Source organism: Dama dama, chromosome 11 (assembly GCF_033118175.1).
Source record: "Dama dama isolate Ldn47 chromosome 11, ASM3311817v1, whole genome shotgun sequence".
Taxonomy (NCBI): domain Eukaryota; kingdom Metazoa; phylum Chordata; class Mammalia; order Artiodactyla; family Cervidae; genus Dama; species Dama dama.
In genome coordinates, this window is record NC_083691.1 from 96,773,441 (window position 1) to 96,798,675 (window position 25,235).

General features: G+C 45.2%; 1 protein-coding gene across 3 annotated transcripts in view; it reads right to left on the reverse strand.

Moving 5' to 3' along the window:
• The window catches only part of NPAS2 (neuronal PAS domain protein 2), a 129,036-nt gene extending 104,003 nt beyond the window's left edge, over window positions 1-25,033 (reverse strand). The window contains exons 1-2 of one of the 3 annotated variants that reach the window (XM_061155916.1): window positions 24,847-25,033; window positions 14,696-14,749 (exon numbers count right to left, since the gene is read on the reverse strand). In XM_061155916.1, coding sequence (XP_061011899.1) covers window positions 14,696-14,749; window positions 24,847-24,875 — 83 coding nt within the window. In that variant the 5' untranslated portion in view covers window positions 24,876-25,033. The remainder of the gene's footprint in view (window positions 1-14,695; window positions 14,750-24,846) is intronic. The other 2 variants (XM_061155918.1, XM_061155915.1) reach the window with 2 other exon arrangements.
• Between the last annotated feature and the right edge of the window lie 202 nt (window positions 25,034-25,235).

The window sequence follows — 25,235 nt, forward strand, 5'->3', positions numbered from 1 at the left end:
ACTTTTTTTTCCAATGCAGCCTGACATAAAATGAAACAGACTTTTGTTTGCTCATGTGCTAATTGCAACCCTAGCACCTTTCATGTGCTAAGAAGCTCTGAAACTTTTCAAAAGGGAGAAGCAGTAAATAGTGCAGCTTCAGCGAGTTTTCAAGGAGAAGGCCATGGCACCCCACAACAGTACTCTCGCCTGGAAAATCCCATGGACGGAGGAGCCTGGTAGGCTGCAGTCTGTGGGGTCGCTAAGGGTTGGACATGACTGAGCAACTTCACTTTCACTTTCATGCATTGGAGAAGGAAGTGGCAACCCACTCTAGTGTTCTTGCTTGGAGAATCCCAGGGACGGGGGAGCCTGGTGGGCTGCCGTCTCTGGGGTCGCACAGAGTCGGACACGACTGAAGTGACTTAGCAGCAGCACCGAGTTTTCAAAGGTACTTCCTGGGACTAGTGTTGCCTAAAACAAGTTTTGGGAAACTCTGGTGTTAAAGCAAGATCCATGTAAGGCCTGGGTCACCTCTCCTCATCTCCATAACCACCAGCATCCCTATACACCAAGGCAGCAGGGTTTGGGAGCACTGCCAGGACCAGGAGCCTTCAGCAATTCTGTTTAAGAACAAAACATCAAGGGACTTTCCCAGTGGTCCAGTGGTTAAAACTCTGCCTTCCAATGCAAGGGATGTGGGTTCATTCCCTGGTTGGGGAAATAAGGTCCCACGTGCTGTGGGGTGTTGCCAAAGACTTTCTTTTTTTAAGTGGAAACAGTGACAGATTGTATTTTCTGAGATGGTTGGATGACATCACTGACTCAATGGACGTGAGTTTGCACAAACTGTGGGTGATAGTGAAGGACAGGGAAACCTGGCATGCTGCAGTTCATGGGGTTGCAAAGAGTAGGGTACAACAACAAAAAAGAGAGAGAGAGAATGTAATCTGTTGTGGCAGGGAAGTCACCCCACAGGGATCAAGATGGGTCAGGCTGGTGCTACCCTCATCTCTTAGAGAAACCTCTGCACTCCACCTGCTTCCTACGGTGCAGCCCCCCTGAAGCACTAGGGGCATGATTGGATTCCACTGAGCCTGTTCTCTCATCTCGAGATGTATCAGGGACATCTTGACTCTTAACCAGAGTTATCAGGAAATGATGGGGCTTAAAGGGGAAGCTGGCTTCATTCCCTAGTGATTCTGACTTAACGGTTCCCCGAGGGGAGGATTTCATGGGAGCACAATCCTTAGGTATGTATCCCTGAAACTCTAATAGGAATGTTTATCTGAAAAAAGGGCTGCGTTTTCAAGGTAGTGAATTTCTGAGCATGCTTTTCAATTTAGAATAGATTGAGGGGACTTCCCTGGTGGTCCACTCGACAGGAATCTGCCTGCCAATGCAGGGGACGTGGATTCAATCACTGTTTCGGGAAGATTCCACATGTCTTGGAGCAACGAAGCCAGGGTATACCTCAACTACTGACGCCCGCGCTCTAGAGCCTGTGCTCCGCATTAAGAGAAGGCACCACAGTGAGAAGCCTGGACACCGTAATGAAGACCAAGTGCGGCCAAAAATAAAAATTAAAAAAATAGATTGGGCGTGTGGGGCTGCAGTGTGCACACCGCTATATTTAAAAGAGACAACCATTATTTTACCAGGGGAAAAGCTGGGGAGCGATAAATTGGGAGATTGGGATTGACATATGCATGCCACTGTATATAAAGTAGATAATTAATAAGAACCTACTGTATAGCACAGGGAAGTCCACTCAAAACTCTGTAATGACCTGTACGGAAAAAGAATCTAAAAAGAGCGGATATATGTGTATGTATAACTGACTCACTTTACTGTTCAGTAGAAACTAACAGAATATTGTAAATCAACTTTACTTCAATAAAAATTCACTAAAAAAAGAGATAACCAATGAGGACTTATTTTTTTAGCACAGAAAACTCTGCTAAATATTCTGTAATAACCTAAATGGGAAAAGAACTTGAAAAAGAATAGGTACACACATATATAATCACTTCACTATACTATCCATTAGCAAACACCCTCTTCCAACAACATAAGAGGTGACTCTACACATGGATATCACCAGATAGTCAAAGCCGAAATCAGACTGATTATATTCTTTGTAGCTAAAGACAGAAAAGCTCTACAGAGTCAGCAAAAACAAGACCCGAAGCTGACCATGTTTCATATCATGAACTCCTTATTGCAAAATTCAGGCTCAAATTGAAGAAAGTAGGGAAAACCACTAGAACATTCAGGTATGACCTAAATTAAATCCCTTATGATTATACAGTGGAGGTGACAACCATTTGTCACCTCATATAATCCCTTCAAGGGATTAGGTCTGGTAGACAGGGTGCCTGAAGAACTATGGACTGAGGTTCATAACATGCTTAGGAGATGACGACTAAAGCCATCCCAAAGAAAAAGAAATGCAACAAGGCAAAGTGGTTGTCTGGGGAGGCCTTATGAAAGGCTGAGAAAAGAGGAAAAGCAAAAGGCAAAGGAGAAAAGGAAAGATATATCCATTTGAATGCAGAATTCCAAAGAACAGCAAGGAGAGATAAGAAAGCCTTCTTAAGTAAACAATGCAAAGAAACAGAGAAAACAATAGAATGGGAAAGACTAGAACTCTTCAAGAAAATTAAGGATACCAAGAGAAAATTTCATGCAAAGATGGGCTCAATAAAGGACAGAAATGGCAAGGACCTAACAGAAGCAGAGGAGATTAAGAAGAGGTGGCAAGGATACATAGAAGAATTATACAAAAAAAAAAAGGATTAAATGATCCAGATAACCACAACGGTGTGCTCACTCACCTAGAGCCAGACATCCTGGAGTGTGAAGTCAAGTGGCTTTAGGAAACATTACAATGAACAAAGTTAGTGGAGGTGATGGAATTTCAGCTGAGCTATTTCAAATCCTAAAAGGTGATGCTGTGAAAGTGCTGCGCTCAGTATGCCAGCAAATTTGGAATACACCTGAAACTAACACAACATTTTTAATCAACTATTTTTTGTTATGTTTAGTCACTAAGTTGTGTCTGACTCTTTTGCTCCAACATAACATAAAAACTTCAAAAAATTAATTAAAATGATTGAAAGGGAGTTTAGGAAATTGCCCCTTGTCTCCAATGCCCCCAGAAAGGTTCTGGGTCTCTCTAAGCTGGGATGGTCCCAACTTTCTAGGTCTACCACGAACACATTTCTCCTGCTGACAAGTCTTCCTGGCCAACCAAGGGACCCCACCAGGGTGAAAGCCAAGAGCCCCAGTTGGAGGGAGGCACCTTTCCCGTCTCTGTTTACTGGGCTACAGTAAGAATTAGCATTCTGCCCACAAGCACACTGCTAGTCTCCCCTTTGTTTTGAACACAGAGTCACTCATCTGGAAACTCCAGGCTAATAGAAACGAATTGTGTGTCCTGATGCTGCTATGTTCTTGGAATGCCTGCTGCTGCCTTCATCACCAAATAAAACAGACAGAAAGGAAGGCTCACATTTTTTTACTGCCATTTTCCCCTGTGTGTGGGCTTACGATGATGTACAGAACATGCAGTCAAGAGCCTATGAAAGGAAAGCATGATGGATGGGCTCCAATAGGGAATGGCAGTGTACACTGCCTGGGGCCAGGCTTTTTCACTCCGCACCAAGCCTGCACACAGGGACACCAGTGAGTGTGCACAGAGCAGAATATCTGAGTTCACTACAACCTTCATGGTGATGGCCTGCCCTCCTGTTAGACATGCAGAATTTACATCCAGAGAAATGAAACAAGGTCAGTCTTTCCTAGCAATCAAGTTATCTCTCCACAAACAGGCACTTGGCTGAGAAAGGAGAGCTCACAAATTCTGATCATCATCCCGGCTCTGCCCAACACAGACCTCTTGGGGATGTATTCTTTTTCCCCCGTGCATGTTTTTCAAGGATGCTCCCAACCTGCTGAAAAGCTCTTGGAGGGCAGGGTTAGGCTCTGTATCCCTTTCTGTACCTTCCACTTGCTCAGGAACTTAGCTGATCATGATTCGAGGGTGATGGAATGGCTACTGCCATTGGTCCACATCAACCAACGCCCCCGGGGGACGGAAAGTAACAATCAGCTTCCCAAGACGGAAGCTTTTCCTTCTGAGAAGCCTGCTACTGCAAAACTGCACTGAAAGGCCTCTTATTTATTGTTTTTAACTCCTCTCTCTTGCCTGCACCATTTCATTGGTGTTGAGACTAAGGATGAGAGTCAAAGAATAATAAAATGGTCTAGCCTGTGTTTCAGAACCATCACTCACTCTGTAGTGAGAACCAGCTACTCTCGCCTGACACTCTTAATCCTTATAAACAAAAGGCCACAAAGAGAATGAAATAATGCCCCTTGCAGCACCGTGGATGGGCCTAGAAGTTATCATACTAAGTGAAGTAAGCCAGAGAACAACAAACATCATACGATATCCCTGACAAGTGGAATCTCAAAACATGAGACAAATGGACTTATTTACAAAACAGAAAGAGACTCTCAAAAAAGAAATCTACAGTTACCAAAGGGGAAAGGGAGAGAGGGATAAAGGAGGATTGGGGGATTAATATATACACATACTCGGAGAAGGCAATGGCACCCCACTCCAGTACTCTTGCCTGAAAAATCCCAGGGACGGGGGAGCCTGGTGGGCTGACTATTGGGGTTGCACAGAGTCGGACACGACTGAAGCGACTTAGCAGCAGCAGCAGCAGCATATACACATACTATATATAAAATAGATAAACAACAAGGACCTACTGCATAGCACAGAGAACTACACTTAATATCTTGCAATAACTTATAAGTCAAAAGCATCTGAAAAAGACAGATTTATAACTGAAAAAGACAGAGATATATAACTGAATCACTTAGCTGTATGCCTGTAACAAATACAACATTGTAAATCAACTATACTTCTATTAAAAAAAAAAAAAACAACTAACATGGTTAGCAGACATTTGGTCTGTTCAAAATGTCCAGGGAGACATCTGGTCATGCCAGAAGGTCCTTGATGTTCTAGTCCTGTCCAAAACCATTTGGCATGGACTAAATATATTCATGGATGTTTCGGATAGAACTTAGCATCTTTTTTTTTAATTGGAGGAAAACTGCTTTACAACATTTCGATGGTTTCTGCTGTGCAACAATGCATATCAGCCATAATTATACATATATCCCCTCCCTCTTGAGCCTCCCTCCCCTCCCCTCATCCCACCCAGCTAGGTCATCACAGAGAACCAGGCTGGGCTCCCTGTGTTATGTAGCAACTTCTCACCAGCTATCTGTTTTACACATGGTAGTATACATATATCAATGCTACTTTCTCCATTTGTCCCACTCTCTCCTTTCCTCATTGTGTCCACAAGTTTCCTCTCTGTATCTGCATCTCCAATCCTTCCCTGCAAATAGGTTCATCAATATCATTTTTATAGATTTCACCAGTTCAGTTCAGTCGCTCAGTCGTGTCCAACTCTTTGTGACCCCATGGACTGCACGCCAGGTCTCCCTGTCCATCACCAACTCCTGGAGCTTACTCAAACTTACGTCCATTGAGTCGGTGATGCCATCCAACCATCTCATCCTCTGTCGTCCCCTTCTCCTCCTGCTTTCAATCCTTCCCAGCATCAAGGTCTTTTCAAATGAATCAGTTCTTCGCATCAGGTGGCCAAAGTATTGGAGTTTCAGCTTCAACATCAGTCCTTCCAATGAATATGCAGGAATGATTTTCTTCAGGATGGACTGGTTGGATCTCCTTGCAGTCCAAGGGACTCTCAAGAGTCTTCTCCAACACCACAGTTCAAAAGCATCAATTCTTCGGCACTCAGCTTTCTTTATAGTCCAACTCTCACATCCACACATGACTACTGGAAAAACCATAGCCTTGACTAGACGGAACTTTGTTGGCAAAGTAATGTCTCTGCTTTTTAATATGCTGTCTAGGGTGGTCATAACTTTTCTTCCAAGGTGTAAGCGTCTTTGAATTTCATGGCAGCAGTCACCATCTGCAGTGATTTTGGAACCTGAAAAAATAAACTCTGTCATTGTTTCCATTATGTCCCCATCTATCTTCCATGAAGTGATGGGACCAGATTCCATGATCTTAGTTTTCTGAATGTTGAGTTTTAAGCCAACTTTTTCACTCTCCTCTTTCACTTTCATTGAGAGGTTCTTTAGTTCCTCTTCACTTTCTGCCATAAGGGTGGTATCACCTGCATATCTGAGGTTATTGATATTTCTTCCGGCAATCTTGATTCCAGCTTGTGCTTCCTCCAGCCCAACATATCTCATGATGTACTCTGCATATAAGTTAAATAAGCAGGGTGACAATGTACAGCCTTGAGAACTCCTTTTCCTATTTAGAACCAGTCTGTTGTTGCATGTTCAGTTCTAACTGTTGCTTCCTGACCTGCATACAGATTTCTCAAGAGGCAGGTCAGGCGGTCTGGTATTCCCATCTCTTTCAGAATTTTCCACAGTTTATTGTGATCCACACAGTCTAAGGCTTTGGCATAGTCAATAAAGCAGAAGTAGATGTTTTTCTGGAACTCCCTTGCTTTTTCAATGATCCAGCAGATGTTGGCAATTTGATCTCTGGTTCCTCTGCCTTTTCTAAAACCAGCTTGAACATCTGGAAGTTCACGGTTCATGTATTGCTGAAGCCTGGCTTGGAGAATTTTGAGCATTACTTTACTAACGTGTGAGATGAGTGCAATTGTGTGGTAGTTTGAGCATTCTTTGGCATTGCCTTTCTTTGGGATTGGAATGAAAACTGACCTTTTCCAGTCCTGTGGCCACTGCTGAGTTTTCCAAATTTGCTGGTATATTGAGTGCAGCACTTTCACAGCATCATCTTATTTAGGATTTGAAGTAGCTCAACTGGAATGCCATGACCTCTACTAGCTTTGTTTGTAGTGATGCTTCCTAGGGTCCACTTGACTTCACATTCCAGGATATCTGGCTCTAGGTTAGTGATCATACCATCATGATTATCTGGGTCATGAAGATCTTTTTTGTACAGTTCTTCTGTGTATTCTTGCCACCTCTTCTTAATATCTTCTGCTTCTGTTAGATCCATACCATTTGTGTCCTTTATTGAGCCCTTCTTTGCATGAAATGTTCCCTTGGTATCTCTGATTTTCTTGAAGAGATCTCTAGTCTTTCCCATTCTATTGTTTTCCTCTACTTCTTTGCATTGATCACTAAGGAGGGCTTTCTTGTCTCTCCTTGCTATTCTCTGGAACTCTGCATTCAAATGGGTATATCTTTCCTTTCCTCCTTTGCTTTTTGCTTCTCTTCTTTTCACTCTATTTGTAAGGCCTCCTCAGACAGCCAGTTTGCCTTTTTGCATTTCTTTTTCTTGAAGATGGTCTTGATCCCGTGTCCTGTACGATGTCAAGAACCTCCGTCCATAGTTCATCAAGCACTCTATCATATCTAGTCCCTTAAATCTATTTCTCACTTCCACTGTATAATCATAAGGGGTTTGATTTAGGTCATACCTGAATGGTCTAGTGGTTTTCCCTACTTTCTTCAATTTAAGTCTCAATTTGGCAATAAGGAATTCATGATCTGAGCCACAGTCAACTCCCGGTCTTGTTTTTGCTGACTGTATAGAGCTTCTCCATCTTTGGCTGCAAAGAATATAATGAATCTAATTTTGGTATTGACCATCTGGTGATGTCCATGTGTAGAGTCTTCTCTTGTGTTGTTGGAAGAGGGTGTTTGCTATGACCCGTGCGTTCTCTTGGCAAAACCCTCTTAGCTTTTGCCCTACTTCGTTCTGTATGCCAAGGCCAAATTTGCCTCTTACTCCAGGTGTTTCTTGACTTTCTACTTTTGCATTCCAGTCCCCTATAATGAAAAGGACGTCTTTTTTGGGTGTTAGTTCTAGAAGGTCTTGTAGGTCTTCATAGAACCTTAGATATGTGTTAATATACTATATTTGTTTTTCTCTGACTTACTTCACTCTGTATAATAGGCTCTAGATTCATCCACCTCACTAGAACTGAGTCAAACCTGTTCTTTTTTATGGCTGAGTAATATTCCATTGTGTATATGTACCATATTTTCTTCATCCATTCATCTGTCAACGGACAATCTAAGTTGCATTCACATCCTAGCTATTGTAAATAGTGCTGCTATGAACACTGCGGTGCATGTGTAGTTTTCAATTATGATTTCCTTGGGGTATATGCTCAGTAGTGAGAATGCTGGGTCATATGGTAGTTTTATTCCTAGCTTTTTAAGGAATCTCCATACTATTCTCCACAGTGGCTGTATAAATTTACATTCCTACCACCAGGACAAGATGTTTTCCTTTTCTCCACATCCTCTCCAGCATCTCTTGTTTGTAGTTTTTTTAATTTTTATAGTTTGTAGATTTTTTAATGATGGCCATCCTGACTGGTGTGAGGTGATACCTCATTGTAGTTTTGATTTGCATTTCTCTAATAATTAGCAATGTTGAGCATCTTCTCATGTGTTTATTGGCTATCCAAGGACCAAGCATCTTATGGACCAAGCATCTCTTGAACATTCTGGACAGGCCCAAATGTCCTGCAAGGGGCAGCACAATTCTAACCTCACCATCCCCTCTCCCTCTCTCCACAAAAATGCATGAGGTTATGGAACTGGGCCTTCACTGATAGGCAATAATGTAACTTTAATTAATGCCAATATTTAATATTGGCTTAAAGGAAGAGGCTCACATGAAAGCCTTTCTTCTTAGCATTCAGTTCTATCAAGAAGTGGAGTGAGGACCTCCCTGGGGGTCCAGTGGTTGGGAGTCCCCCTGCCAGCACAGGGGACGCTGGTTTGCCGGCTTCTCCCAGAAGATCCCACACGCTGTGGGGCCACTGGGCCTGCACACTGCACTACGAACCTGTGCTCTTGGCCCTGCTCCACAGCTAGAGAAGCCACTGCCAGGAGGAGACGGCACCGCAATCAGAGAGCTGCCCCCACTCGCCACAGCTAGAGAAAGCCCGCATATGCAGCACCGAAGACCCAGCATAGCCATAAACAAACAAATAAACGAAAAAGAAATGCAGGGGGCTGTATTTTATGATACTGCCAAGTTGTAGAAAAACTTGTCTTCTTTGGAAAGTGATGATTCCTACCCGCTCTTTCTGTCCCTACCCCTTGGGCACGTGGGCGAGTCATGTCATAAGAAGCTGCCAGGAGTTCAGCCTTTAGAAACTGATGCTTAAATGTGAATCCCTGCCTGCCCCTGTCTGCCCGCTCAGTCTTGAGTTTCTCCAATGTAATGTGTGTGATAGTCCCTCGGTTGTGTCTGGCTCTTGGTGATTCCATGGACTGTAGCCCACCAGGCTCCTCTGTCCATGGGATTCTCCAAGCAAGAATACTGGAGTGGGTTGCCATGCCCTCCTCCAGGGGATCTTCCCTACCCGGGGATCGAGCCCAGGTCTCCTGCATTGCAGGTTGATTCTTCACCATCTGAGCCACCATGGAGCTAAAAACAACCTGTCAAGGCTTAGAGTTAATTAAATAAAATGCTGCAGACACACAGCGTGTGTCCCATAAGTGTCAACTTTTCTTATCAGCACTGTGTACCCTGCATGTGCTAGGGGCTTCCACTGAGCTCCATTTGTTAATATTTCCTCCAAAAACCCTAGGGAGAGGGTATGGCTATTGTTGTTCAGTCGCTACGTCATGTCCAACTCTGTGCAACCCCACGGACTGCAGCACAACAGGCTTTCCTGTCCTTCACTATCTTCAGGAGTTTGCTCAAATTCACATCCATTGAGCTGGTGATGCCATCCAACCATCTCATCCTCTGCCGCCCCCTTCTCCTTTTGCCTTCAGTCTTTCCCAGTATCAGGGTCTTTTCCCATGAGTCAGCTCTTCAAGTCAGGTGGCCAAAGTACTGGAGCTTCAGCATCAGTCCTACCAATGAATATTCAGGGTTGATTTCCTTTAGGATTGACTGAGTTGATCTCCTTGCAGTCCAAGAGACTCTCAACAGTCTTCTCCAGCACCACAATTTGAAAGCATCAATTCTTCAGCACTCAGCCTTCTTTATGGTCCAACCCTCACATCCATACATGACTACTGAAAAAACCTTTGCTTTGACTATACTGCCATTTACACCCCCATTTTACAGAGTAGGAAATTGAGGCTAAGAGAGGTTTAGTATAATAGCGCATCTAAAGGCGGAAAGTAAAAGTGGTAAGAATCAAAGCTGGGGTTTTCCGATTCTAAGCCTGTGTACTTCCTGCCACACTGCACTACTTCCTGGATGAAACACCACCCCCCCAAAACTGTGTCACATCAGAGTTAAAAAGACGTGTTTAAGACTGGAACACAAAATGGTAAACTGTGTCTCATTACCCAGGGATCCAAACGTCTCTCAACTAAACTGTTTCTTTTTTCAGTACAAGGACCATGTTTTTACATCTTCCACTAGAGAAAATAGCACATCATTCTGTATACACAATAGGGCATGCAATTAAACCCCCTGGATTTACATGGAAATTTAAAGAAGAAAGTGGATCCATGTCCTGGTTTAGAATACTCGATCAAACAATCCAAATAAACCATGAGTTCCCCAAAGCTTTGAAAACCTTACCAAATATAGCTCATGTTTTCTGGAGACAACGAGAGTTCTGATCTGAAGCTCAACACTTCTATTAATCTCATCAAAAATATCAGGAGTGCAAACAATTCCTATCAGACCTCCAGGTGGGATTAGGGAAGGGCTTCCCATGTTGCAGCTAAAAAACCCCACAGCTAGAGGCTTTGGAAGTGACACAGTTTTATTTGTGTTTATTTTGTCCTTTTCTCCCCCCAGGTGTTATGAAGAATACTGCGTTATTGCTGCTATTCTGGCAAAGAGAACAGGGTATCCCCAAACAGTCTAAACCCATTTCCCAATCTGAGGACGAGAGTCGGGTGAGGACCAGCAGCTTTGCTTCCCAGTGCCTGTGCTGGGAGGTTTCTAAATAGGCAATTTAGGGGAGTGGGTGCTCATGGCTCAAAGCAGATGGGGATGGGAGTAAATGGAAACTGCATATGATTGGATTTATTTCTAATAGTTTTTAGCCACGATTTTATTGAAACATCTCTGATTACATCAGATGATCTCTGAGGATGGCAGACCCTAAATATGCTTTTTTTTTTTTTTTGCAAACTTTTTATTTTGCCTTGGGGTATATCTGATTAACAATGCTCTGATAGTTTCAGGTGAACATCGAAGGGACTCAGCCATACAAAGACATGTTCAGTTCAGTTGCTCAGTCATGTCCATCTCTTTGTGACCCCGTGCACTGCAGCACACCAGGCTTCCCTGTCCATCACCAACTCCCAGAGCTTGCTTAAACTCATGTCCATCGAGTCGGTGATGCCATCCTGCATTTATACCTCTTCCAGATTGCGAGGTAAGCCATGTAGTAGAGAAACAGGGCTGAAACTGCGGGCCTGGTGACATGAAAGATGATGATGATGGGACTTTCCTGGTGGTCCAGTGGCTAAGACTCTATGCTCCCAATGCAGGGGGCCCCAGGTTCAATCCCTGGTTGGGGAACTAGATCCCACATGCCGTAACTAAGAGTTCGAATGCCACAACTAAAGATCCTGAAAGCCACAACTAAGATCTACGGCAGCCAAGAAAAATTAAAAAAAAATAATGATGGCAAAAGCCAAACTCCTGTGGACTCAAAGTCACATTAGGACACAGACTGGACCTGCCAGAGAGAATGAATTTGTTATCACATGATGAGATATGTGTGTGGTCTGGGAGTAAGAACAGAGTCTGGCATTTAGGAAGGCTGTATTTAACTTCTGCTACTTATTACAGCTTTAGGGTATCTGAAAAGTTGCTTAACCTTATTGGGCCTTAGTTTCTTCATCTGTAAAATGGTAATAACAGGGTTAAACACCTCAAAGGAATGTGGAGGAGGTGATATGAGATAATGCACAGAAACGTTCTTAGCCTAGTGCCAAGCACCTGGAAGTGAACAGGGCACTCAGGACATGCCCAGTGAATGCTGGTCAGCACTGCTGACCTTGTCATTATCGCTGATGGGAATAGTTTATAAATGTGTTATCGTAAAATGTTCTTCATCTTCACATATAGGTGAGGCTTCCCAGGTGGCGCGAGTGGTAAAGAACCTACCTGCCAAGACAGGAGACGTGAGATACGGGTTCGATCCCTGGTCGGGAAGATCCCCTGGAGGAGGGCATGGCAACCCACTCCAGTATTCTTGCCTGGAGAATCCCCATGGACAGAAGAGCCTGGTGGGCTACAGTCCATAGAGTCGCAAAGAGTCGGACATGATTGAAGCAAGTTAGCACACATAACAAGTAATACTTCTAAAAAAAAATAAGAAGAGCTTCTTGGTGTATTTTAACTTGAGAGGAGGGCAGGACAGAAATGACCCATGCATTGCATCTGAGAAAGTGGAAGCTTATCAGGTGAAGGGGCTTGTTGGAATCCAGCAGGCAGGGCAGGGTCAGCCAAGCATGTGGTTCGGGTCTCTGCTCTCTGTTCACAGCATCCTGGGAGTCCACCAAGAGGCAAGATGTCCCAGAGTGGAGAGCTGGAAGCCTGCCCGTGAGACAGGGTGCCAGGACTCTAATCTGGTCTGGTCTGGTCTATTCATTTACCTGCTGTTTGGGACCCGTGTGGATTTTACAACCCATGTAGGTGGTGGCCTAAGACAGCCATGGTGCCCAGTGCCAAGTGAAGGGCCTGTCAGACTCATCCGAGGAGTTCCTTAGGTCTAAAGGGAGTTCCAATGTTTAAATTGCTATTACACACAGAGAGAACAAACATATGAATGCCAAGGGAAGAAGGCAGGGTGGGATGAATTGGGAGATTGGAATTGGCATACAGACACTACTGATACTACGTACAAAATGGATAACTGGTGAGAACCTGCCGTATAACACAGGGAACTCTGTTCTGCGGTGACTAAATGGGAAGGAAATCCAAGGAAGAGGGGATACATGAATACCTGTGGCTGATTCCCTTTGCTGTATGCCTGAAACTAGGACAGCACTGTAAAGCAACTATAATAAAAAAAAAATACACAGGAAAAGAATCTAAAAAATAAATAGTTATTACAGAACAACTTGCAAACGAATGGAAAAGCAGAGATTTAGAAAATGCTGAGCCCCCAACGATCCTCACCCCACCCCAGTCTGAGTTTGTCTGCACTTCAGGCCATTTCCCTGCTCCCTGACGTTTTTAAGGAAATCTTTGGGAAATGAACAAACAGTACAAACATTCCCTGTGATTTGGATCTCAGAGGTCTGAGTGCTTGGGGGTTTATGGTTCTCAAGGCCATCCCCTACCACCAGGCAAGATGGAAGGACAGATTCTCCTGGGGCTGCTGAACTGGGTGACCTCTGAGAGCTCCGTCATTTACAAGCAGGGGATTTTGTAGGTGACAGTTGGGCAGTGAGCTCTGTGAGGGGAGGCGGACAGACCCTTCAGCTCTGCGGGTGTGTTAGAGGTTGTTGGGGGGCTTCCCTGGTGGCTCAGTGGTAAAGAATCTGCCTGCCAACGCAAAAGACACGAGTTCGATCCCTAATCTGGAAAGATCCCACATGCCAGGGAGCAACTAAACCCATGGGTCACAACTACTAAGCCTGGGCTCTGGAGCCTGGGAACCACAACCTCTGAAGCTGTGCATGCCCTAAAGCCCATGCCACACAACGAGAGAAGTGATCACAATGAGAAACCCTCACACCGCAACTAGAGAAATCCCACACAGCAACAAAGACCCAGTGCTGCCAAAAATAAACAAATAAATATTAAAAAAAAAAAAGAAGAGAGGGCTTCAGGGGCTTGGGGAGGGACCTGCCAGCCAGGCGGTGGCAGGACGAACAAAGAGGAAAGAGCCTGGAGGAGGGAGGCTTGTCCGCTGGGCATGAGCAAAGACCGTTCTGAGACAGGACATTTCATGTCCGTGCAAGCTAATGATCTGTGGTCACCTACCCATCGCCACCATCACCTGGGACCCCGCATGGGCAAGACGCCTACCGTCCATCTCTCTATCCCCAGAGCCTGGTGCAGTAACTGCCAATTTGGGCTGATTTTATGAAATTGATAACATCCGACTGGGCTTTACCTTCAAAATATCCACTTTATGACTCCTTATGTACAGGAGGGATTCAATGAATGTCCACTGAAGGGACAAGCACAGACACAGCTGTAACAGCACTGATGCGCCAGCAACCAAGCTGGGGTTTCTGGTCAACCCCAAACCAGGGCCAAGCAGCCGTGATCCTGGCAACTGAGGAAGCTGAGACAACACACGTGCAAGAGAGCAGCCCAGTGAGGACGGTTACTCCATGTCTGGTGTGAGCAGCTGATCACGCCCATTACTGTCCAGGGCCAACCGCTTCCTGACAGCAGAAGTAGGATTTGAACCCAGGCTGGCCTGGCTCCAGTCATGCCGCCTGGCCAAGGAGTGTCCATCCTGGAAACGCAGTAACCAGAGCCTTTAAAAAGAGGGCTGGGTCAACAGGGTCACTACGCGGACATGTGAAAACTACAAACAACTTGGCAAGTCCTAGACAATGAGTAACTTCAGGGTAAGGAACAGAATTGGGGTAGCTGGTATGAATTCTGGAGGCAGAGCCTGCAGTATTTCATGGGGCATGTGTTTTCCATCTCTGACTGGGCCTTTCTCTGCAGAGTGAGAACAAGCAAGGTTTAAATGTCTCTTACCTCTTTGCTCTGTCTTTCTCATCTTCATCCATTAGATTGTCTCTGCAGTTTTTCCTGCCAAAAAAAAAAAAAAAAAGAACAGATGATGACTGTCTGATTTTCAACCTTTCTCCCAGGTCTTTCTGGTTGCCGTCATTATTGTTGTTTTTGTTTAGTCCCTAAGTCGTGTCCGACTCTGCTACCCCATGGAACATAGCCTGCCAGGCTCCTTTGTCCATGGGATTCTCCAGGCAAGAATGCTGGAGCGGAGTGCCATTTCCTTCTCCAGGGGATCTTTCCCACCCAGGGATCCATTCCAGGTCTCTTGCACTGACAGGCAGATTCTTTACTACTAAGCATCATTTGGGGCTGATCTATTAAACCACATGCTTTAATCCATAGCTTCTCAAACTTGCTGGTTCCAGCAACCATTTTCATGCTCAAAAATGACTGAGGACTCTGAAGAGCTCTTGTGTATGTGGGTGAAAACTGAAAAATCTTAAAGATACAAGCATGTTGTCCATTAGGCTTCAGAGAGATGTAGCTGACAGATGTTAAGGCATTTCTGGAAAAGTCCACCATAGGGACTTCCCTGGTGGCCCAGTGATTAAGACTTTGCCTTCCAACGCAGGGGGCACAGGTTCCATCCCTTGTCAAGGAACTAGATCCCACATGCCTTGCAGCCAAAAAGTCAAAACATAAAACAGAAGCAATATTGTAACAAATTCTATAAAGACTTTAAAAATGGTCCACATCAAAACAAACAAAAATAATAAAAAGAAAAGTCCACTGCATCCTCATGGGAGTAAATAGACAGATGATATGCCAACATTAGGAAAATCGTTTTGATCTCATGGAACCCCCTAGTTCCCTAGATCACACTTTGGGAACTGCTTTCTAGACCTAGCTCAAAGCAGCATCTGTTTATTTCAAGCCTTAAACCTGAAAGCTGCTCATGACATTATTTATCTGTTCCTTCAAATATACAAACTCCTCTTAGGCAGCCTGGAGGAATTGGGGCCCCAGATGAGTATAATTGCTGCCCTTTAAAAAAAAATATCTATTGGAGTACAATTTCTTTACACTGTTTTCTTAGTTTCTGCTGTAAAGCAAAGGGAATCAGCCATACATGTACACACATCCCCTCCTTTGGGGGATTTATTTCCCAAGTATGTCACTTCAGAGCATCGAGTAGAGGTCCCTGTGCTATACAGTAGGTTCTCATTTCATACACGGTACCAACAGTGTATATGTGTCAACTCCAATCTTTCAATTCATCCAAGCCACCCCTCCCCCCTTGGGGTCCATATGTTTGACCCCTACGTCTGTGTCTCTATTTCTGCTTTGCAAATAGGTTCATCTGCACCATTTTTCTAAATTCCACATCATATACAGTAATATATGACATTTGTTTTACTCTTTCTGACTTAATTCACTCGGTGTGACAGTGTGGTGAAAGCATTTCCTTTAAGGTCAGGAACGAGACAAGGACGTCCCCTCTCGCCACTGTTATTCAACATAGCGTTGGAAGTCCTAGCCATGGCAGAGAAGAAAAAGAAATAAAAGGAATCCAAATTGAAAAAGAAGAAATAAAACTGTCAGTGTTTGCATATGACATGATACTTACATAGAAAATCCTAAAGATGCCACCAGAAAACTTCTGGTGCTAATCAATGAACATGGTAAAGTTGCAGGATATAAAATTAATAGACAGAAATCTCTTGCATTCCTATACACTAACAATGAAAGAGAAATTAAGGAAATAATTCCATTTACCACTGCAATAAAAAGAATAAAATAGCTAGGAATAAAACTCTCTAAGGAGGCAAAAGACCTGTACTCAGAAAACTGTAAGATACTGATGCTGTCCTTTTTTTTTAAAAGGCATATACACTCCCCAGACAGTCAAGGCACACAGATGTGAAAAGTACCAATCCAGGAACGTTCTCACATGCCCCAAATCATTGAGATGGCCTTACCATCTGGGCCTTCACTTTCCCAGGCCACTCACTAGAAGCCTCTCAGGCTCACTGACCAGGGGTCCTCTTCTCCACGCAAGCCTCTGATCCTTGGAGCCACATTCCTGATTCCCTTTCCTTCACATGCCCCCCAGGGTCCCTTCTATCTCGGGGGCTCCCCCTCCAGCCAGGCCTCCATGCAGAAAGACCATCAGGATGTCCTGAGGCCAGAGTTAGGTGAACTGGAGGCAGGAACATGTGGCAAAGTATGATGGAGACATGGGCAGGGACCACGTGAAAATGGAGGCATCGTGATCCAAGTGCTTCTGGTCTCCAAGCAGAGGGTCTGATGGCAGGACTCCAGAATTGACACTTTGAAAATGCACTAAAGTCTACTCTTGAAATTCCAAGTTCCAGATCACAATTTTTTTAAATGAAAATAACTCATTTCAGGAAAAAGACAGTATGCAATTTTTTTTTAACAATAAAGTTATCCAGATGCTACTTCCTCCAATCCAGTATCATGTCTGCAAGCTCAGGTCCCTTTATTTTTTAATTGGAAGATGCTTGCTTTACAGTGTTCGTTGGTTTCTGCTTACAACAGCGTGTACGGCTATCAGTACATATATACCAGCTATGTTGGAAAAAAACCTGTTAGTTGCTCAGTTGTGTCTGACTCTTTTTGACCCCATGGACCATAGCCTGCCAGGCTCCTCTCTCCAAGGGATTCTCCAGACAAGAATACTGGAGTGGGCTGCCACTTCCCTCTCCAGGGGATCTTCCCAACACAGGGATCAAACCCGGGGCTATATCAGCTGTATGTATGCATATGTGCCCTCCTTCTTGACCCTCCCTCTCCTCCCCCACCCCACCCTGGGCCCGATCCTGCCACTCTACGTTGTCAGAGCACTGAGCTGGGCTCCCTGTGTTAAACAGTAGCTTCCCACTGGTGGTGACAAGAACATTAAAAGAAAGAATTATTAGAGGCCAAGCTTGTTCATGAACATGGCTATAAAAATTCTAAACCAAACATGAGCTAATCCAATAGAACCATGTATAAAAATGATAACCTTAAATAACAATTCTTCATGGGAACAGATGAATCTTTGCTCTGAGATAATTTCGTTGTGTGGCGTTCATCTGCTGTGAGCCCAGACACCAATCTGAGCCAAAGAGGAAAAGGAATTGTGCAGCCACAGCTCAACTGTTTACGCACAAGCCCCGGTCGGCAGGCATATTTTAGTGATAGATTTGCGAGACACGCCATTCGGCGGTTGAGGCTTGTATCATAATTAAAGTGGGCTTAGCACATCTGCAAACAGGCATCTGCTTAATGTTTCCCATATGGAATCTGTTCAAAGCTTTGAGACATGGAAAATGTGGTCCATTCATTTAATGATGTGCTACCCAGGTCTGCACTCCAAGGAACGGGGTGGTGTCTGTGTGCCGAGGGCGTGAGTTAGGCTCCAGCCATGGGGAAAGGGTAAAAGGCATGCTTTTCCCCAGCTGCCCCTGGACAGAGAACATTCACAGGAGGATGCGAGCTTCAACCTGCTTTGCTGAGGATCTGAAATCCTGATTGGACAACTGAGGTTGCGTCGTCATACACAGTTCAGTTCAGTTCAGTCACTCAGTCTTGTATGACTCTTTGCGACCCCATGAATCGCAGCATGCCAGGCCTCCCTGTCCATCACCAACTCCCAGAGTTTACTCAAACCCATGTCCATCGAGTCGGTGATGCAATCCAACCATCTCATCCTCTGTCGTCCCCTTCTCCTCCTGCCCCTAATCCCTCCCAGCATCAGGGTCTTTTCCAGTGAGTCAACTCTTCACATGAGGTGGCCAAAGTATTGGAGTTTCAGCTCAGCATCAGTCCAATGAACACCCAGGACTGATCTCCTTTAGGATGGACTAGTTGGATCTCCCTGCCGTCCAAGGGACTCTCAAGAGTCTTCTCCAACACCACTGTTCAAAACTATCAATTCTTCGGCGCTCAGCTTTCTTTACAGTCCAACTCTCACATCTGTACATGACCACTGGAAAAACCATAGCCTTGGCCAGACGGACCTTTGTTGGCAAAGTAATGTCTCTGCTTTTTAATATGCTATCTAGATTGTCATAACTTTCCTTCCAAGGAGTAAGCATCTTTTAATTTCATGGCTGCAATCACCACCTGCAGTGATTTTGGAGCCCCAAAAATAAAGTCTGACACTGTTTCCACTGTCTCCCCATCTATTTCCCATGAAGTGATGGGACTAGATGCCACGATCTTAGTTTTCTGAATGTTAAGCTTTAAGCCAGCTTTTTCACTCTCCTCTTTCACTTTCATCAAGAGGCTTTTTAGTTCCTCTTCACTTTCTGCCATAAGGGTGGGGTCATCTGCATATCTGAGGTTATTGATATTTCTCCCAGCAATCTTGATTCCAGCTTGTGCTTCATCCAGCCCAACGTTTCTCATGATGTACTCTGCACGTAAGTTAAATAAGCAGGGTGACAATATATAGCCTTGACATACTCCTTTTCCCATTTGGAACCAGTCTGCTGTTCCATGTCCAGTTCTAACTGTTGCTTCCTGACCTGCATACAGGTTTCTCAAGAGGCAGGTCAGGTGATCTGGTATGCCCATCTCTTTCAGAATTTTCCACAGTTTATTGTGATCCACACAGTCTAAGGCTTTGGCGTAGTCAATAAAGCAGAAATAGATGTTTTTCTGGAACTCTCTTGAGTTTTTGATGATCCAGCAGATGTTGGCAATTTGATCTCTGGTTCCTCTGCCTTTTCTAAAACCAGCCTGAACATCATACACAAAACTTCTACAAATGACTAATAGGTATTCTGTATCAACCTTGGCAGTTCTGATTTCTCTCTGTGTGTCCTTAAACACTTCCTGAATCCACAAAGCCCTGATGCTCTACACCCACTTCCTCTTCTTTCCTGTCCCTCCCATTTCCTTGCCTGATACCTGTCACTTGACCCTTAGGCTCCACTGCACCTGGGGAAACAGAACACACCTGAGCCAAGTTCCCTGGAAGAACCTGCCTGATAAACTCTGTGCTGACATGCTGTTTAGTGCTGTCTTCTATGCCTTCCTCATGTCCATCAACAGAAGAATGGATAAAGAAGATGTTGTACATACATACAATGGAATATTACTCAGCCACAAAAAAGAATGGTATGACAATGGACCTAAGATTTGCAATGACATGGATGGACCTAAGATTATCATACTAAGCAAAGTAAGTCAAAGACAAATGTGACATGATATCACTTATATGTGGAATCTCAAATAATGATACAAATTAACTTATTTACAAAACAGACTCACACATTTTGAAAAGAAATTTATGCTTACCAAAGGGGGAAGGAGGGGGAGGGGAGGGAATAAATTAGGAGGCTGGGGTTAATATACACACAACTGTATATAAAATAGATAATCAACAAGGACCTTATGTACAGCACAGGGAACTCTACTCAATATTCTGTAATAAGCAATATGGGAAAAGAATCTGAAAAAAACTGGATATATGTGTATGTATAGCTGATTCACTTTGCTGCACACCTAAACCTAAGACAACACTGCAAATCAACCATACTCCAATATAAAATGAAATTAACAAGTAAAGTGCACATTGAAAAACCCAATCGGGGTAAAGTACACACAACAAAATTGACCATTTTAAAGTGTACAGTTCATAAGCATTAAATACATTCATACTGCCATACAACTATCACCACCATCCACCACCAGAGCTCTTTTATCTTGTAAAACTGAAAATCTGCTCCCATTAAATACCAAAGCCCCATTTCCCCTCCCTCAGCCCCTCATAACCACCATTGTACTTTCTGTCTCCAATTTTGACAGCTCTAGGGCCTTCATCCCCAGGTGGCTCCGTGGTAAAGAATCCACCTGTCAATACAGGAGATGCAAGAGACAAAAGTTCAATCCCTGTGTTGGGAAGATTCCTTGGAGGAGGAAATGGCAACCCACTCCAGTATACTTGCCTGGAGAATCCCATGGACAGAGGAACCTGGCGGGCTACAGTCCATGGGGTCACAAAGAGTCAGACACGACTGAGCAACTAATCACACACACACTTCTTTGGGGCCTTCATATAGGTGGAATTATACAGGATTTGTCCTTTGGCAATGGGTTTATTTCACTTAGCATAACACTCTCCAGGTCCATCGTGTCTTGGCGTGTGTCAGAATCTCCTTTATGAGACTGAATCATATTCCACCGTATGCATAGACCACCTTCCGTTTAACCACCCTCTGTCCATGGATACTGGGTTGCTTCCTCCTGTTGACTGTTGTGAGAAACATGTGGATCCCTCCCCTCTTGTATTTTTGAGTCACTCTTTCACCTCGTGATGAGGAGGAGCTAGAGAAGCCCAAGGCACACAGGGAAGAGGGCAAGGGGAAGAAGACAAGTCCCACGAGAACAGGTCAACGGAGAAGTTAGGGGGTGACAGCTACGTTTCTCAACTGCATAAAGAGTTTCCAACTTCGTTCTTCTTTGTCAAGATTCCTAGTTATTTTAGTTCTTTGCATTTCCATGTAAGTTTCAGAATCAATACTGTCCATGTCTATAAAAAATGGCTGCTGTGATGCTTATTGGGACTGTGTTGACTCTAAAGATCAGTTTGGGAAAAACTGATCCGTAACAATGCTGAGGTTCATGCACGGAGCATCTCTCTGTGCAGAAGCACTGAAGTGTCTTTACTGAAGCATGAAGATGATACCCATGTGCGATCTTCTATGATTCAACAGATACTCCCCAAGAGTCGAGGCTCCCACGGCACCTAGGTGGTGAGGGGCAGGCAGGGCGGAGGGGGCAGAGTGATGGGTGGGGTTAGTGCGGGGAGACACCCAGGGAGACTGGCTGGAGCTGGCCTCTGCTCTGAGTGACACAGGAAGGCACTGGGGGTTCGGATCAGAGGACTGGCTTGTCCACCTACAGCTGTGACTTTTTTTAGATTTTTTTTTTTTTGATGAGGACAAATAATAAAAAAAATTTTTTTGTATTGAGGTATAGCCAATTAACAATGTTGTGATAGTTTCAGATGAACAGTGAAGGGACTCAGCCGTATGTATCCATTCTCCCCCGTGTGAAGAGCTGACTCACTAGAAAAGACCCTGATCCTGGAGAAGATTGAGGGCAGAGGAGAAGGCGGTGACAGAGGATGAGATGGATGGATGGCATCACTGACTCAATGGACACGAGTTTGAGCAAATCCAGGAGAGAGTGAAGGACAGGGAAGCCTGGCGTGCCGCAGGCCATGAGGTCACCAAGAGTCAGACAGGACTGAGAGACTGAATGACAACATTCTCCCCAAAACTCCCCTCCCATCCAGGCTGTGATGAGGACCATTTTTAAAGTCTTTACTGAATTTGTTACACCACTGCTTCTGCTGTATGGTCTGTCTGCAAGGCATGTGAGATCTTGCTTCCCAACCAGGCATCAAACCCACCCCGCTTACATTGGAAGGCAAAGTCTTAATCAATGGACCACCACGGAAGTCCCCAGCCGTGACTCTTCAAGAGCTTAATTATGTTGGCAGGTATGAAAGCGCCAGCACAAGCCTGGTCCACAGCAGACACTCAACATCTGGTTCCCCACTTGGATGGCAAGGGCTCGGTACAAAGCGCCTTTAACCATTACCCAGGCCACGATGCCCAGCCCAGCTCCTGACCCACATCAGGTGCTCAAGACATACATGAGGAATGAAGGAGAGGAGAGAGGGAGGGAGGAAGGGAGGGAGGCACAGGGGGAGGAGAGGAAGGACACAGCCAGGACCAAACCCTGTCTGAATCCTCACAATACCGAGTAATACTAACTCCCACAAACCCCTCAGTGATCATGGTTAACCCAGGGTACCAGCACTTACAAGGTACATCTGAAGGTACACACTACTGACAAAAGAGAAAACTTGCTTTAACCAGCACCTTCAAGAGAAGCCAATGGCTTCCCTACCAACCCTCAACCAACACCAGGTTCTGGAAAACCATCGTCTCATCTCCATGCAGCTCTGTGGGTGGAATGGGCCACAGTCTCTGCTCCTAAAGGAATCAGGAAGGCCAAGCCGCCTAGGGACCCCCGGCTCCGTGTATCCTTCAGTTGACCCATTGCCTGCTAAGAACGTGTGGGTCTCTGACCACAGTCACACCAACTTCAATTTTAGTTCAGACTCACTTGTTCCATGACCTTAAGCAAATCTCTGCAACTTCATGAGTCTGTTCCCCTCATTCTAATGGGAGGCCACCAGGTAGAAAACGTGTGAGACATAAAGGAGAGAAGCCCGTGAACAAGGAGGGCCAGTGTGTGCCCCACAGCACAGAAGCATCAGGCGAGTCCTGTTCACCCACATCTGCCCCAGGTGATCACCCTGACCTCTACATTCCCGCCGTGGTCCTGGGCCCCCCTCCAGCCCATCTTTCTCCTTGTCTGCCTTAATAAACACACTCTGCCCAATGAGAAGACCACCATAGCGTGAAGGGGGTCGCACCAACCTCAGGTTTCAGAGGGGGGTGCTCCAGATCAGGGAAGGAAGTGCTGTATGGGGGGAAGAAGCTTTCCCAGCCCCAGAACCAGACAAGAGCTCCCACCCCGCCCCCTCCAGAGACCACCTGCGGCTGCCAGTGAGCAGGGCTGTGCAGTCCCTGACTCGTTTGTCTCTGGCACAAAGAGAACATCGCAGATTCCAGCTACCATTAAACACAGTGTCATCCGTGACAATGAGTTAGAAGGCCAGCCATAGGAACTGGTACTTCAGCCTGTCACAGGCCTTCGGGCAGAGTGGGGTTACTGTGCCTGCCTACTAGTCACTGTCAAAACCTCTGTGTACTCATGGAAGACAGACAGACAGACACATACACAGGGGTGCCGCCTGAAGCAGCCAGTGGTAATTCAGTAGAACCTTAGGTCCTTCTGAGGATGAGAGGCAGAGGGAAGAGAGCGTGAAAGGAATGCAGGGGGACATGACCGAGGATGCCCTCGATGAATATCTCGTGGCTTTAACTGAACAGAACACCACAAATGAGGTCTGCAGATGACATCGCCGTGACCTAGCTGAAATCTCTGCCTCCCAGGGGCTCATGCTCACAGACACCGGCTACACCATGGATCACACGCTGGCCTTTGAACAGGGACCGGCAAGCCGCAGTGCTGCTGCTTTCTCAGGCCCCACCTGCCCCGAGTCCCGCAGGGTGTCAGCGGGGACACCGGGCTAATGCATCACACAGGGGACAGGGCCCCCTGGGGGCTGGCAGCTCACCCCTGGGGCTCAGAAAAGGCTGTGAACATCCCACGCAGTAAGGCATGTCGGTCCCCTGAAGCAAGGGTTTTCTGTAAAGAGCCACCTGCTGAGTATTTGAGATGTCAGGCTTCCCGGATGACTCAGATGGCAAAGAATCTGCCTGCTACGTGGGGGACCTGGGTTCAGTCCCTGGGTCAGGAAGATCCCCTGGGGAAGGGAATGGCGACCCACTCCAGTACTCTTGCCTGGAGAATCCCATGGACAGAGGGGCCTGGTGGGCTACAGTCCATGGAGTCGCAAAGAGTTGGACACGACTGAGTGTTAACTTTCACTTTTCATCCAATCTCTGCTGTATCATAGTGTGAAAGTGCAAAGCTGTGTCAGTGAGCAGGCGCAGCTGTGTCCCAATAAAACTATTTGTAACAACAAACTGGTGATGAGACAGAATTCCTAGAATCAGTACTCAGGCTTTCTCTTCAGTATCTTTTTAACTCTGAACTCTTTATACAGCCAGCCTAGAGAGGCCCAGTGGGTCATTCTGCATCATGGTGAATTCCCCCTGAAATGGCTACCTTGGGCCTATTGCATTGCAAGGTCCATGTCTTTTAAAACTAAAATCATGATATTTTCAAATTGTTGGAGAAATGGTTTGAATGACAAGCCCCGAGGTAGCTGGAAAATCTGAATATTCCTCCTCACTGTACCAACCAAACCTGGTGGCTTTCAGTTATTAAAAATAAAAAATACTGCAGATTCACTTTGTTATGCAACTGAAACTAATACAACACTAGAAAGCAATTATACTCCAATAATAAAATAAAATTTTTAAAAATAGAAAACCTACTGCAAACAAGAGCAAGTGGAAACCCAAAGATATCTCCCCGGTTGGCTGGGGCTTATTTATTGTCAAGAGCATGAGCGCCTTGTCAAGAGCCCAGCCAGCACCTGGCAAGAGGACCTTGTGTCGTCTTGGATTAACATCTGCATCTTCCATGTGGGAGCTCAGCAATGATTATTCCTCGTTATATTTAAGAAATAAAAAGGCTCTGAAAAAACAGTCGCTGATGAACTGCGGTGCGGACTTGTCTTCCTTTGTCCTTTGGCGGAGACTAGGAAATAATTTCTACATTTTAATTCTTCCTCTCCAGGGCATGTTGTTTCGGTTGCAATGATTCATTCACTGGGGGAAAAAAATAGTTCTTTTAAAGGAAATGGATGGTGCCAACCTAGAGCCACCCACTCTTGCAACCCCAACTCTTATCAAGCGGGGCCATTCTCAGCACCATCCCTCACATTCTGCGACTTGGGAAAGTTGAGGTGGACGGGTCTACTTTTCACCAAAGCTTT